Source organism: Enoplosus armatus, chromosome 11, assembly GCF_043641665.1.
Source record: "Enoplosus armatus isolate fEnoArm2 chromosome 11, fEnoArm2.hap1, whole genome shotgun sequence".
Classification (NCBI taxonomy): domain Eukaryota; kingdom Metazoa; phylum Chordata; class Actinopteri; order Centrarchiformes; family Enoplosidae; genus Enoplosus; species Enoplosus armatus.
The window spans coordinates 8,327,241-8,343,182 of record NC_092190.1 but is presented as its reverse complement, the minus strand read 5'-3'; the positions used below and the strand labels follow the sequence as shown (position 1 = coordinate 8,343,182).

The 15,942-nt window shown below is 40.1% G+C and overlaps 1 protein-coding gene across 2 annotated transcripts in view; it reads left to right on the top strand.

The window, feature by feature from the left end:
• The first annotated feature begins 218 nt into the window (after positions 1-218).
• The window catches only part of mycbp2 (MYC binding protein 2), a 59,667-nt gene continuing 43,943 nt past the window's right edge, over positions 219-15,942 (top strand). The window contains exons 1-9 of one of the 2 annotated variants that reach the window (XM_070914081.1): positions 219-490; positions 2,654-2,729; positions 8,368-8,583; positions 9,885-10,038; positions 10,336-10,532; positions 11,597-11,839; positions 12,556-12,627; positions 12,848-12,944; positions 13,049-13,122. In XM_070914081.1, the coding sequence (XP_070770182.1) occupies positions 219-490; positions 2,654-2,729; positions 8,368-8,583; positions 9,885-10,038; positions 10,336-10,532; positions 11,597-11,839; positions 12,556-12,627; positions 12,848-12,944; positions 13,049-13,122 (1,401 nt within the window). The remainder of the gene's footprint in view (positions 491-2,653; positions 2,730-8,367; positions 8,584-9,884; positions 10,039-10,335; positions 10,533-11,596; positions 11,840-12,555; positions 12,628-12,847; positions 12,945-13,048; positions 13,123-15,942) is intronic. The other variant, XM_070914080.1, reaches the window with a different exon arrangement.

Genomic DNA, 15,942 nt, shown 5'->3' with positions numbered 1-15,942 from the left:
AAGACCATAGCTACGTTGTAGTTGCACCAGCAGATTGGCTACAATTTGCGTTTATAATAACCGCGGACCGTGGATGCTAATTGTGGTATTTCTGCAAGTTGGAACGGACAAATAATGTGACATGTGGCGGATTTAATGACAAGTGGATTGCATCTGATGGCTAGATATTATCTAGCTGTGATATCTTTTGTGTGATATATGCATTGTTCTCGAAAACGATGATGTGTGCTGCTGCGGCAGCGGCCGCCGGTGGAGGGATTCTGCCCTCCTCATCGCCGTCGATGGGGCTGGGTGTCAGGGTCATTTCTGGAGCAGGAGCCGATCTCTCCACCATTGGTTCGGGAATGGGTTCTTGTCCGACACCCGGAGCCCAGTCGGATTGTCGGACTCGGTACCAGCTTTTACTCTCAGGGCGAGCTCTGGCCGAAAGATACAGACGGATTTATACCACCGCTATCAACGATAAAGAGCAAGGGATAAATCAAGGAAGGTGAGTGGCTAACGTGAAAAATATAGATATCGCTGAGGCTTGTCTGTCATTTGTGGGGCTAACTGAGCTAACGACTGTAAGCTAACATTAACCCTTGCTTAGCGGTATGTCAGTTAACATCAGATACACCTAAGTTAATTGTTATTTATGGTTGAGCTAGTCGGGCCTTTGTCATATAGCTTTCAGTCATTGTTTTAACTACAAACAATATGCTAGGAACTGCATAATTTGGATGCACCCTCTTGAAGGGGTCAGCTTGCTAGGTAGCATTTTGGCTTTGACTTCCCTAGCTTATCGGAGCCAGCTAAGCTAGCGTTAGTTCACCCTTGTGCGAGTGGTTTGCACCCCGGGTGCTCTGGACGCTGTGGTTTTGTTAAGCGTTGACAGATTGTCACTGAAATAAAATCACTACCCACTAGGGCCAGAATGACTCGAAAAAGTGCTCTATCGGCTTATATCCAAAACAAGCTAGCTGGCTAACTGTCATGACAGCAGCTTGTCAATTTGTTTTGAGCAAAAGCTGTTACGTAGCTAAACGTAAACAAACGTACTGCTCGTGTTATACTTTCACTTTTTATTACACATTTTTAAACAGTCACTGCTTGGGTTGTCGACATATTTCACGTTACCTAGTCATTTAATATAATTTGATGTTGTGAGCTGTGTGTATTTAGGCCCAACGGCGTCACTGTTTCGATAGCTAGCTAACGTGAAGTGACGTTGAGGAGCATCAGCCCTTCCCCAGGTTATCTTAACGTAGACAAGCGATTCATTTTTAAGAAATTTGGAGCTGATAAATGACCAGATATTCATTTTAAAACACATAGTAAATATAACACATTCCTCATATACACAAAATTGCCTTAAACGTTAGACATGTGTGGGTGAGGATGTGTTGGGAGATGGATGAACTAATTTGCTTTCCTGGCATAAGCGGGTAATACAGTTACGTCATTCTAGTCAGTCAGTCAGTCAGTTGTAGACTGAGTAGCGGGATCATTGCAGCATCCTCCCTCACAAACTGAATTGTTATTGTCAGCCTCTTATGTACAATGCCTGCTTTAAGCATTGGCCAGTATACTGTTAAAGTGTCTTAACATTAGTGTCAGTGCAACACTGTTTTTATAAGTGACTCCTGACTTCATAGTTGAGGAAAAAGAAAAAAAACAGTTAGTGCTTCAACCTATTCATATTTATCATGTTATTTTGAACAACCATCTTATCTGACCCCGATCTTTCTTTGTTTATCTGATAGTGAAATATGTTGCTTGTACATAAGATGCAGATTGCACTCAATGAGAAACATGCAAGCTTTAGGGAACTGTTTTGGAAGCCCCTTGAAGCAAGTGCCAGTTTTTCTCTCATGGATTTTCTGATATTTACCTGGGTTTGTAAACACCAGATAGACATTTCTGTGAATATGTAGCCTGATTTTAGTTTGGAATTTTGAAGAGTAAGAACCTGTCACTGTATGCTCAAAGGGCTGAAGAATTTGAAGTTATTTTTGAATAGTGACAAGCTATTAGATATCAATATTCATGTGGTGAAATAAAAAAAGCTTGTCAAGCAAGAAGTGTACAGAATTGTTATAACAGCACCTTCAACAGCAGATTTAAAGTACATTCTGTATTTAGTAGTGAGTAATAATGACTACTAAGTCGTGCACCGCCTCTCTGTTTTTTTTCTGTAGTAATTCTATTTGTGGTTCCTAGCACTTGTCAGCCTGATTTGTAAGTGAAATTTATCATAAAAAGCCAATGCAAAAAACTTCACAGTTCAAAAGCATCAAAAGTGAATTTCTGCAAAACCAAACTTCTGCTTGCTTTTGGGGCTTTGTGAAGATGAGTAACACTGAATCTGGAGACAACTGCTACACCGCTGACAGCCAGGCAGGTTATACTACGCTTCAAAGGACATGTACTTTGCCAGCTGCATAAGATGTAGACTTGCTCTGCAAGGGTGAACAAGTGAAAGTGAGATTACCTTAAAGATTTTAATAGCTATTCTAAACAAGTGAAAGGATAAAGGATTTGTTTTTTCCAACATCATGACTGGCTTGAAGAAGAATGTGTTGATGACCCTTACAGCCCGTTCTCCTCACATCATCATGTTTATAACAAATCGTATATTTTGCAATACTGAGTGATCACTATATACTTTCAGGGGAAAGAAGGCTCTGAGTAAGAAGAAACTGAAAAGGCGACAGAAGGTCAAGTCAAAAGTCAAATCAAGAACAAAGGTAAGACACCAATAAACAATTGTTACACAATATAGCATTTGTCTTTCTATGTAATGCTACTATTGCTGTATTTATATTATATATTATAATACCTAGTTATACGTATTTGGATATGGGGTTGTCAGGCCAAGGCTACATTGTTGTTTTTAAACCATTACAATATTTATAAAATTATCAAATTGTTTATACCTCTCGATAAATACACATAACACCACATAGTGTTAATAGTTAATAGTGTTAAATCACAAGTAGGTGTAATATTTATTAGTGGGACATAGTCATTCCTAACATTCACAGTACTACTTAAAGCATTTCATAGACATAATTAAATATTTACATGTAGTATTTAGCATTTTCTCTTTATATTAATAAGAACAGTCCTTGTAGCTGGTTTGACTCTCTGCTGAATGAACTTAACAGATTGAGGATAAGATTAAAGATGAGGTTGGCAGAAACATTATTTTCATTGGCGGGGCTGGTCAGGTGCCAGGAAGCCCATCCACACATGAAGCTGGAGAGGTGGATAGGCAGAATGAGAGACACATGGGAGTGGCTCTGGCTTGTGCATGATGGCCTGTTGCCGAGCGACCCAATGTGTTCCACATCTCCACGGCAACAGTTGCCTGCCTCCATCTCCTTCATCCAAAGAGGGAACCTAGTCTGTGTCAGTGGAAGTGGTTGTGTTTTTGCTTCTGCTGTAGACTTAGCATAGACAACATAGGTTAACTAGTTGATTAAGTTATGACAACAAATATAATCCACTCGTATTATATTGACTCATCTCTTTGCTGTTTCTCTCAGAGAGTGAGGGAGTAGCCTGCTCTATGGTTGGTCTGTAATATTGTTAGTCAGTGTTTGGATTTAACTTTATTACACAGATTTTTTTCCAGCAACTTGGCAGGCAAAGGCAAGAGATATTAATGTGACAGTAGCAGAGAAGGACAGAGGCTCTACTACTTTGTCATCTTTTACCTCAAAACTACTCTGGACAGGAAATTCAATGTAGAGTGGGCTAGTCAGTTAAGTTCTCTTCAGGTTGACTTGTTCAGTGAGTTGATGTCCTGGAACAGCAGAAGATATTCTGTAGAGACAGAGAATGGAGTGGTAGGCAAGGCTGGCCGGCAGGCAAGCATAAAAACGTGGGTAGTTACACGGGCAGTCAGGCTGTATTTGTGTGTGTTTTGCTCACTCTTGCTCTGTCACGCCTCTCACACCGGCATAGACAGACAAGAGCGTGGTTAGAAAGGGCCTCTTCTCCCCCTTTTGTCTGCTTCTGTGCTTATGAACATTTGAAAGTGGAGTCAGAACAAAAGACAGTGCATAAACGCTTATCATCCTAATGAAGAGGGTGATATAACATCTTGTGTATGAGCAGATGTGTGATGTGTCTCTTTCAAAAGCTATAATTATAATAACAATGTAATGGCACAAAATGATAAATTCAACAGAATAACATAAAAAATGCTATGTAATTATGTTGTATGTTGTACTCTATATAATCTACCTGACTACAGTGATGCACCTTTGCCATTTTTTTTTGTATGAGATTCTTCCTAAAGTGGATTGGCAGATAACAAGTACCTAAATTAGTCATTCATGCTGTTGTCATCCTAGCATGAAACCATGATTCCCTTTTTGAGTCTGGGAATCCCCCACCCCTACCTCCCACCACTCACTGATGTGCCTTGCATGTAGTGCTTGCTGTTACTATGCACTTTACACTTGTATGTATTTTAACTTTATATTTAGAAGAGAGTAGAGTGTGTGTGTCTTATATCCCTACTATTTATTGTACTACATATATCCCAGACTACTTCCTGCATTTAAACTGAATATTGTTATTGATTGCTAATGCAGAATAGCTGCATATGAACATAATTTGTAGGAGACTGAATTGAATATAATGTGCTCATGACCTGTGGTGCACAGAAAGCTATGTCTGGGTAAACTGGAGAGATATGACAGATCAGTGGTGTTGTGTATTAGTGAAAGTTAGATTTCGAAATAGATGGGTTGAATAATTGATACATTATAGACATAATAACTATTAAAAGTATTGATTGTGGATTCTAAATTATTTTCCATGGTTAAGTATGAGGGCTAGTACCCCCAATTTGTGCTTCTCATGTATTAGCATTAGCGTTATACTCAAGTCACAGAACTAAGCATCCGTTTCTCTGAAAGATAAATATGCAGCAATGTTTGAAAAACCCAGAAGGTCGTTTAACAAAACTTACCGCTGTTCTGAAGGTATTTCTATTCAGATGGTTAAAATAGTCTTTGAGGATTCATATATTAAACCTGTAGGGCTAGATGCCCACTATGCACCTACAGGAGCTCTGCATGTGTAGATGCCCACTATGCATCTACAGGAACTCTGCATGTGGACTAGAGGTGATTTTGTGTAGTCAAAGGTTGAGTCTTAGTAAAGACAGGCATGGTCTGTCTTTAAAATCATGAGTGATTCCTGGATAACTTTTAATGAAATATTCTTGGCTTTCAGACATAAAGATTTAGTCAAATGATATGGTGGTGCAAACCAACAATCACTCCACTTGGTCCTCTGCCTGGGAAGAGGCAACCTTTTCTTGTTTTTCCATAAAGCCAGCAGTCTGAAATTTGTAGCTGTCTAAGTGCGGTAAGGGGTTCAATACCAGCCTTCAGCGAAGTGCAGACAGAAACACAAAAGAAACCATCAGGTGAGCAGCATTTAATGGTTGCTGCAAAGTTAGAAGAAACCACAAATAATCCATAGGTCATTGGGCTTTGCATATTTGTGTGTGCCTTTGCTTATGTGCATCATGACGCAGCTTGAAGGTGCCACTTTTAATGACAAGTTTCTGAGGATTTGTTCAGTTTTTAATTGGGAACTGTCAGCTCTAGTGAAATCTGTCAAATACAATTTTTCACTTGCAGCGTGAGGACCATGTTTCAGCTGCTTCATGTTCTGTTTGCAAGATGTAGATCAGATGTAATGTATCATATCTGAAATTATTGACTGTATTAAATGGTCATTTCAACCTAATCATAAACGTCAGTCACAAAAAAACTGGAGACGTAGAGTTTGAGAGACGTTGTATAGCAGACACGGAGGGTCTATTGAAAGGCGCTACTGAGTTGCATTTCGGAAATTGTAAGATCCATAATCTTTGGAGCTACGGACTAAAACTCAGCATACCTTGGTAGCTACCAGTTTGTTTAGTAGTGATTTAACTACTCCCTTAAAATAGGCAACACGACTCCTGTTAATAGGTAATAATATCACATTTGATCTCATGAATATCAGGTTAAATAAAATGAACTATCAACTTAGGACTTTTGCTTCTAAACAACGGAGACAAACAGAATATTGCATGCATAAGAATATTAGACACATTTTAGTAGTGACCCTCCTTGTATGTATGGGCCAAAAACAGTGAGCTTCCTATCTCAAATGCTCAGCTTCAACATGCAATATTTTGGTCTCTACTTCACCCTTTTGTTTTGCTGTCATCTCCCAAGAAACCCATCTTCTCTCCTTTGCTTTATGGGTTTGGGTTATTATAGTATCTCAATCAATCGTTTGAAGTGCTCTTTCCAGGCAATGTGGCTCCTTTGTGAATGCTGTACAGTCACTTTGTCACAAAATGCTACTCTAGCAGCAGAGCAGTAGACAGTACTGTTAGATGAGAGGGGAGCTAATATCCTCCCCACTGGTTTGAACTGAGAATGAATGACCTCTCTCCCCAAATAGATGACATCACCCTCTGTGATTGTGATGCCAAAAGCGCAACACTGCAAGACAGGCACAGTCGATCAATGCGATTCTCTGGAGGTTGCCTCAGGACTGTAGTTAAAAATGCTTGACTTGGTGGGATGGAGAAAGCTTATCAATTAGTTTATCAAGTTTCTCTGTGGAATGTAGCTTCTCTAATCATAATGATTATTTAGATGTAAGTGCTTAAGCTTTGCTGTGATGATTTTATTGTAAATGTTCCCTTTAGGCTTGTCCACCTCATTTATATCAATGAGGGTAGACTCAATATTAGAGACACATCTTAAAAAAGCAATGCAATACAACACCACTAACTAAATCCCCCATAATGACCGTTAAAGTGGCTATAATAATATTTTACAATAACAATGTGATAAATAATAATGTGAAAGGTGTTCAGAGGTCGCTATAGAGAATTATCACCCAAATTTGCAGCTCCGCTAAGCTTTATGGAGCTTTATAGCGAGTTTCAGCTCATTGTATAGCTGTTTGTTGTGTATATTTACTATTTCATTCACTCCCACCGCTCTCATAATACCGTTTTTGGCCGCAGCAGGCAGCTGTCTTTAAGCGAAAATGCTCTAAAACCCACCTTACACTACCTGCTCTGCACCAGGAGAGTGAATATTGACTTGCCAGGAGACCAGAAGCACGACTCCAGATGAAACCTAATGTTTCTTGACGTCTGGATGTGTAAATAAGAAACAGGTTTAACTTGAACACTTCTCAAAATTTTCTGCATAGGTTATGTTAAGTGTTGGATAAGCAATTTTGTAACAGTGATAGCTGTGTTGAGCTGATATTGATAGTGTGCACAAAAGTGAGCTTCTTGAGGAGTCACAGTGTGTCACTGACTAGACATGAGGACAATTTCAGAACATATTGTATAACTGTGCTCAACAGAGGTTTTACACTCCCAACCTATTGTAGTTATATAATTTAGTTTCAAGTCAAATGTAACAGCTAACATCTGCCTAGAGTCCCTCAGGATACCTAACCTATTCCTCTGAGGAATCCTCAAATACGACTTTCCTCGTTAAGCCAGATGAGAAATTACCCCACTTATTGTGGTCAGTAGGCACTTGCTTTGGTAAGGCGTGTCATTAGTGGATGCACACTAAGATTTCTTCTAGAGAAACTGCATGAGTCATGAACACTCACACAACCAAAATGAATGAATTAACTGCCTGTCTATGTGCCATAATATTTATGACTAATGTCATAAATACGGCAGTGATAACCGAACATGAAACAGACGAGAATCAAAATGCAGCAGTGTGTCACTTTCAGCTTTGGTCCCGACCAAATGGGCACTAACATCAGAATCAGAATCAGATTTATTGGCCAAGTATGTGTACACTACACATACAAGGAATTAGACTCTGGTTTGCTCTCAATGTACTTACACAGACGTAGACATACAGGTAAACAAACATTTAATTGTAATATATATAGAAGTAGGTGAAGAAATATATAAATATGTAACCTACAATGTCTATATACAAGTCAAACTGTAAATTGTAAAACATGACCAAAAGCTGCAGCCCATGCTTTGTTCAAAAATTATCACCTCAAAAGACATCTAATTAAAACATGCTTGCTGCATTATGGTCTCAGTCCCATAATGTCCCAGTTTTAAATTGTTTCTTGAAGGCGATTAAAAAATTTTCAATAAAAAGATGTGAGAGGTACATTTTTAGTGGACCAAGGGAAGCGAATTACAGGTGTAAATGCAACCAACTGCAAATCTTTACAATTACAATAAAGAATTGACTTTGGTGTGCTAAATAGCTTATCGATGCACCAAATGATATCATACTTGTGGTCACCAAGAAAAGGTTTTGCTGACCTTGCTGACCACCACCACTCTCTGTTTTTCCACAGGCCGAGAGTCTAGATGGAGCCCTCTGCGTGCCGGACATCAAGCTTCACAGCAACCCATCTGCATTCAATGTCTACTGCAATGTGCGGCACTGTGTGCTGGACTGGCAGCAGAGAGAGGCCTCCCTAGCGCTGGCTTCCAGGAGCTCGGTGCAGAGCGGCGACTCCGACAGCGAGGAGGAGGAAGAGTATCGTGAGCCAGCCGTGAAGCTGCCAAAGGTATGAGCAGGGGGTAGTATTGGCTGCTTATGTGGTGGTAGCAGTGCTTGGTATCAAGGTGAGAGCCAGCCTGTGCTCTTTATCTTAGGGATGCAAGAATCCTTTATCCCCCTGGGCTTGTATGTAGGGCTCATCTTTTTTTGTTGTTGTGATAATTGGCGTCACTTTACCAGAGGTTTGCAACCCCCATCCTGTGAGGATTATAGCCTCTGCTCCCTCATCTACTCTGTGCCTGCTGCTTTATTTTTTCTTACTTCGTATCAGGGCTGTTTTTATTTTAAATATAAACTGTTGCTCGTAAAATTAAATGTTCAATCTGTCATGACAATAATAATTTAATTAACTGTCGATAAGCACAGTGGACTGTTTTGATTAGTTTGCCTTGTACTTAGGTAAGAATCAAGGAATAAAGTTAAGGCTGTTCGCTGACAGTACCACAATAACAAATCTGTGGAGTCACCCATCAGCTTGTCATCCAAGTTAGGCCACAGGGGCACCATAAATGAGCTGAACATTCAACACATACATAAGTAACACTGACAGAGTGCCTGTAAGACTTGACATGTTATTATTATAAGTCTTATTATGTCGGTTACATAAATCTAACAAGCTTAAAGGTCTAGAATATCTATTGTTTATCTGTTTGTCTATATCAGGTCAGTTTTTGTGTACAGTATTTACATGCTTTGTTATATCTTTTCCAACTGGCATTATCTTGTCTACTGTTCTATTGTACTTGTTTTGTTAGTTGTTTCTACACTGATGCTAAGCTTTCATTTCGCTGTTACAAAATAAGTCCTTTGCTGAGATAGGATGGAATATTAAAGCATTATTTAATTCACTAACAAGCAATACTGAGAGAGAGGCTGGCATCCTTTTCTAGGCCAAACTCCTTAGCCTGCCTCCCTTCTCCATGCACCCAAGTGGGCCTGCCATTATACAAAATGTTAATAGTGGATGTTGAAGTCGGCAGTAGTAACTGTACATTGTGTGCGTCCCCAGCTAAATGTAGGTTTGTTTTAATGTAGAATGATGAGGCCATGCTATTAAAAGAAAACATCCACGCTGTTTTATTTAGAATACATCCTGAAAGAAAGAGATTTCTTATCAACAATATTTACAAGAAGAAGAGTTGAAAGTGGTGATTGTTTTTAAAACTACATTTAGGCGCAGTGTCAGTATGTTTCATCTTCTTTTGCTGTTTAAAGTCCTATCACAGCTAGTCAAGCTAGACTGTGGTATGACAGCACGGTGTTCATTAGCTCATAGAAATGTGCTTCTTTGTGTGTGTGTGTGTGCAGATCATTGGCATTGGCCTGTGTGGGGTATTTGAGCTGATAAAAGAGACTCGGTTCTCTCACCCCTCACTGTGCTTGCGAAGCCTGCAGGCCTTGTTGGACATGCTGCAGGGACAACAGCCTGAGGGCTTTCAGACTGAGCCTCCTGATGTGCTAGGTAAGGCTGAAAATGTGCACACATAAGAGCTTATTAGGTGCATGTGTTAGGTGCATGTGTATAATCTATTGCAATCCAATGCAGTAGCCCTGCAACAAATCTTGTTTGTGAAACTTAAAATGTTCGGTTTTATTGACCCTGTCAAAGATTTGTTGCTGCAACCTAATGATCATTGTGAGGCTGCAGTTAGTTGCTGTGTTGTATTGGACTGCATTACATTGCAATCTGTTTCTAAATTTAGCAATTTTTCTCTTTTCACAAATGTCTAACTTGCCCACCACTCGTTTGCTTCCTCAGAGTCTCTTTTCCAGTTGTTGTTGGAGACCACGGTCCGGAGCACAGGGCCCAATGACCCGACAGGACAGGCCATCACTGCTCTGTCCTGTGCCTGCCTCTTCAGCCTCGTGGTGGCCTGGGGAGACACTGGTAAAATCCTGCAGGCCGTCTCGGCAATCCTCACCAACAACGGCAGCCATGCCTGCCAGACGATACAGGTAATTAACCAATTTAAGTAAATTAGACTGCACGTGGCAATTTGACTGCACAATTGTTTGTGTTCTTCATCATTTTCTGATCCTGATGCTTGTATTTGGAGAAGCACAAGCTGGATGACATTGTTTATACATAACCAGTTGAATTTAAATTGTTATGTTTTATTCTATGTTTTCCACCAGGAAATTATTATTTTTCAATTATTCTTTCAAGTTTTTCCTTCAAATCATGTGTGTTAGATCACCAAAGTGAATTTGTGAAGGATAAAGTAACCCCTGGCTCCTCCATGCATTTCCTTTGAGCAGGGAGGCTCAGGGCATGGTCTGGACAGCACAAATTGAGTTTTGGAAAATGTCAAGCTGCTCTTATTCTCCTGTTTGATTACATTACCCTGTCTGCATTCTTATGCCAATTATCTAGCCTGTTTACTTCAATCTCTAGCTTGTCCTCTCTAGTTTCTTTCTTTCTCTCAGTTTTTTTTAATTTCTTCTGCTTTATATCAAAACTGCTCTTGGAAAATCTTGATAGTAAGTTAAATAGTAAATACTATATTTAGTTTTGTGGACAGGCTTTGTGACCATGAAAATGTTTCATTTTTACCTGCATATCTATAAAATGACCAGGGCTGCAGTGCCTCACGCATTTATCCCTCACAGATGTAGGACTGTGTGTTTTTGTTTTTTCCCCCCCTGTTCCTCATCTTTTAGGCATTGACTGGACTGTGAATCATCACAATGGCAGGCAGGCTGGTGGGAAGTGTGGGCTTACGTGCTATACGTGCCTGTGTGTTTGTCTTTGTACGCGTGTGAACAGTGAGATCAGCAGTGTGTGTTATATCTACCATGGAAAATTATGTGAGAAATGTGTGTGAAAATGCATTCAGGCAGAATGGGAAGAAGGCAAAATGCAGGTATAGTAACCACAGTTTCAGCCAACAACAAAGAAGCTCAGTAGCCATTTCCCACCTGGTGCCCACGCACCCCAGAATATACCCCATCGTTTCACATTAGAGGTTTGCAGTCTTGCAGTCTTTCAGAACCCCCCTTGTCTTCTTAAATCTCACCAGGTGCCCACCATACTGAACGCACTACAGAGGAGTGTACAGGCTGTCCTAGTGGGAAAGATTCAAATCCAGGATTGGTTTGGGAATGGGATCAAACGTGCAGCCCTGATGAACAAGTGGGTCCTGAAAGAGGTGGCCATTGACGAAGATGAGCGCTGTCTTCTACAGACTGATGGTTCCTTCCTGTACTTGCTCTGCAAGGACGGACTCTACAAAGTGGGCTCTGGATACAGTGGCACTGTCAGGGTATGTAACAAAGCTGTATTTTGTCACTGTCGAGTGATAACCATAAACCTCCAAAGTTGGTGACTGTATTTTTCAGATACACTGAAGGATTGAGTGCTCTTTCTGTGGGTTGAGAAAATTCTCCTAATTCTTAAGATAAATAAACTGGATTATTTAGAAATGCACTGTCGCAAAGCTTAAAGGAGGGCTGTTTTTCTTGGCTCAGGAAAAGTTGATGTTTTGGAGATACATGGTTTTCACAGGATGGCAACTATGTACACTCTTGCCAGTTTATTAAGTATGATGAGCCAAAAATAATGCAGTCTAATACAACAGTCCTACAATTAATTCTCCCTTCATGATGGTTATAGTGATCATTTTTGTTTTAGAGAGGTGTTGATTCTGATGAACAATCCTTCAGTTTGGAGGATGTAGTTTGTGGTCCTGAACATTATAACCTTCCTGAAGGGAACAACTGAGTTGCATATAGAGTATTTCCCAGTTGGAGATTAGCAGTATCAGTTAGCAGTAGACTTCCATGCTAGCAGACAAACATAATTCTGTTTTAAAACAGAATACTCTCTTGCTTAAGAGGTTGATAACTAACAAAACTATTTGTTGTGTGTGTTTCTGTCAGCATTAAATCCCAGTGTTTGTTGTTGTCTGTGGATTTTCCATCTGCCAACATTAAATTAAGGTTTGTCAATGTTCGTGGTCGTCTGCTCATGTGTCAACAGGGCCATGTGTACAACTCCACGTCTCGTACCAGGAATCGAAAGGAGAAGAGATCATGGCTAGGCTTTGCTCAGGTAGGTAGTGGAGCTTTCATCAAGATGCTCCTCACATACATTTCAGTGAAAAGGAGTGCGTAAAAAGTGCTGATGTGTTGTCCTTAAGGAATGTAATAGGGAATAAATACAGTGTCATCTTTATCATTATCAACAATACAATAAGTAAGCTGTGAGGCTTAAATTAGGGATAGTCCTTTCTGATTGTAGATCAGCAGCACTGTTTGTGTTGTGTCTTCAGGGGTACTTGTTGTATCGGGACACAAGTAACCACTCTATGTCGGCCATCAAGATCAACCCTGAGACTCTGGAGCATGAGGGGACTGTCACCATGCCAGGTGCCAAGAAAACACTCTTTTTGGCTTGTTTAAAACACCTCATGGGAGTTAAAATACAAACAAAATACTGGTTATATTAACTGTCACTTTGCTTCTGTTTGCAGGTCAACATTCAGACGGGCAGAACATCATCTTCACAGACGGAGAGTACATCAACCAGATCGCAGCCTGCAAAGACGTAAGTTTTGTGTTCCTGGTAAAGCTCCTCATCACCATGTTAATAACATGCATCATCTTTCTCATGCTCCTGAAAAGAAGAACATTTTAAATGGGGAAATTGAATCAGTATCAGTGGGGGAAGTCCTCTGTGTTTTCAGGAGTTCCCCAACATGTATAATTGAACCCAGAAAAAAAAGACTGATCTGTACTGCCCATGTCTGTCTGAAACATGGTAGAGACAGCTGACTTAAGAGCACTGATGTGCATTTATAGTCTTATAACATTGTAGTGCTGTTAAATTCCCTGCAGGCAGTCTCCAGCATGTGAGTTGCCTTTAAATGACTTGGTTATCCTGAATTGCATTGCAGCATTTAAGTTATGGGCTGATAGAATCAGTCTCAAAGAGAGGTGTCAGCTCTTGTCAGCTGTTGTCCATACTGAAAGAAATGCAGAGATCATGTTTGTATGTGGTTGTCTCCCTAGTTATCAGTCGTTTATACACACACCAGCGCAAATAACCTTTTCCTGCTCATCATTTGTCATCTTTTTTATCTTGTGCAACTGACTAAGCTCTCTTTCAATATGTGTTGTTTCCCTCATGAGAACCAAATCTTTTGTTAGTCAAAATGACCGTAGTTGTTCCACTTGAATTGCCCTGTGAAGCATCTGCCACTTCCCCTTTGACGGACCCTCAGCTGATCACCAGCTGTGCCACAGAGGAGGGTGTAGCTCTGTCTGTGTGTCATGTATATGTGGGCGTGGCAGTGATGGCAGTGGCACCAGATGTGGGTATTCTCCAGAGAGCTTAATCTCTCAAGCAGTTATCTGCACAAGCACTCTGTAATGTGAGTGGGGGAGGGGAAGATGTGAAATGCATATATCTGCTGTTGCAGCTAGCCCTGCTCCCGGATAGCAGTTTCAAAGCTAATCAAGGGGGCGGGAAGGGGGAGTCCTCAGAAGCTGCATGCATTTTATGTCTGTAAATGCAACCACAGCGCAGACCACCTAACGGTTGAGGAAAACCGTGTGAGACACACAGGGCTTCGGATGCTGTGAATTAGAGGAAGAGGATGATGTGGGTAATTTATAGGAGGTCAAGGGGATCGTCAGAGGAAGAAGGTAACGTGTTGGGGGAGTTAGTACTGGCCAGAGGATAGAGGCGCTTATTTAATGATTTGAGTGGCACTGCTCTGCAGGAATCAAAGCACAATAGATGAGTCAGTCATCATTACCACGCAGTGGAAACCAGACCATCCCCATGCTACCTTTCTTCCCTTTTTATATCTCTGTTGTCTCCCAATTAGTTCCTTGTTGTGTTCCTCTTTTTACTCTGTTCGTCCCCTGTAAATTGTCCCTTTCAGCCACATCCCCTGCAGTCTGACTAACCCACATCTCTGGTGGTTGTATCATCTGTTACGTGCTCTACATTGAGTGTGTGAGTTGCAGATAGATGTTGGTGTTGTTAAGATAAATGGTTGTGCTATTAACATTCACATGGCTGGGGTTTAAAGTGTCTAGATTATGAAAAAATGTATGCACAGATTTGGTTAATGCCAAGCCACGCCCTCAGTAGAGCCAAACATACTGAAGCTACAGTTGATAGATTTACCCATGAGTCCAATAAGGTTACAATCCAAGTGTTAATCCTAACTGCATCCAGGACAATACAGGGGGGGGGTATGTGAGGCCCATTTATAATGACCATTATAATGAACACATGCACTTGCAGCCAGTTACACATGCACAGTCAAATGTTTTTATGTTCAAAGTGTCATGTCCACAGTGTGTCCCCAACTCAAATTATTGCTACTGCTTGTTTGCTTTATTGCCACCCTCATGTCTGTACTCTAAATATTCATATTTGTTGATATCACCCTCATGTCTGTACTCTAAATATTCATATTTGTTGATATCACCCTCATGTCTGTGCTCTAAATATTCATATTTGTTGATATCACCCTCATGTCTGTGCTCTAAATATTCAGATTTGTTGATATCACCCTCATGTCTGTACTCTAAATATTCAGATTTGTTGATATCACCCCCATGTCTGTACTCTAAATATTCAGATTTGTTGATATCACTCTTATGTCTGTGCTCTAAATATTCAGATTTGTTGATATCACCCTCATGTCTGTACTCTAAATATTCAGATTTGTTGATATCACCCCCATGTCTGTACTCTAAATATTCAGATTTGTTGATATCACTCTTATGTCTGTGCTCTAAATATTCAGATTTGTTGATATCACCCTCATGTCTGTACTCTAAATATTCAGATTTGTTGATATCACCCCCATGTCTGTACTCTAAATATTCAGATTTGTTGATATCACCCTCATGTCTGTACTCTAAATATTCAGATTTGTTGATATCACTCTTATGTCTGTGCTCTAAATATTCAGATTTGTTGATATCACCCTCATGTCTGTACTCTAAATATTCAGATTTGTTGATATCACCCCCATGTCTGTGCTCTAAATATTCAGATTTGTTGATATCACCCTCATGTCTGTACTCTAAATATTCAGATTTGTTGATATCACCCCCATGTCTGTACTCTAAATATTCAGATTTGTTGATATCACTCTTATGTCTGTACTCTAAATATTCAGATTTGTTGATATCACTCTCATGTCTCATAAATATTCATATTTAGAGTACAGACATAAGAGTCGCAAGAAAGTGAATGAGTGTATTTCTCAAAATTTTAAGAGCTTGATTCATTTTGATTCACACATTCAGTCAGGTGAAGCTAAAATAGCGAGATGGACTCAAATGCCACACTGTAGCAATGTTGAGTCATGAAACTAAACAGCGTTTCCTCGTGTTTGCCCTG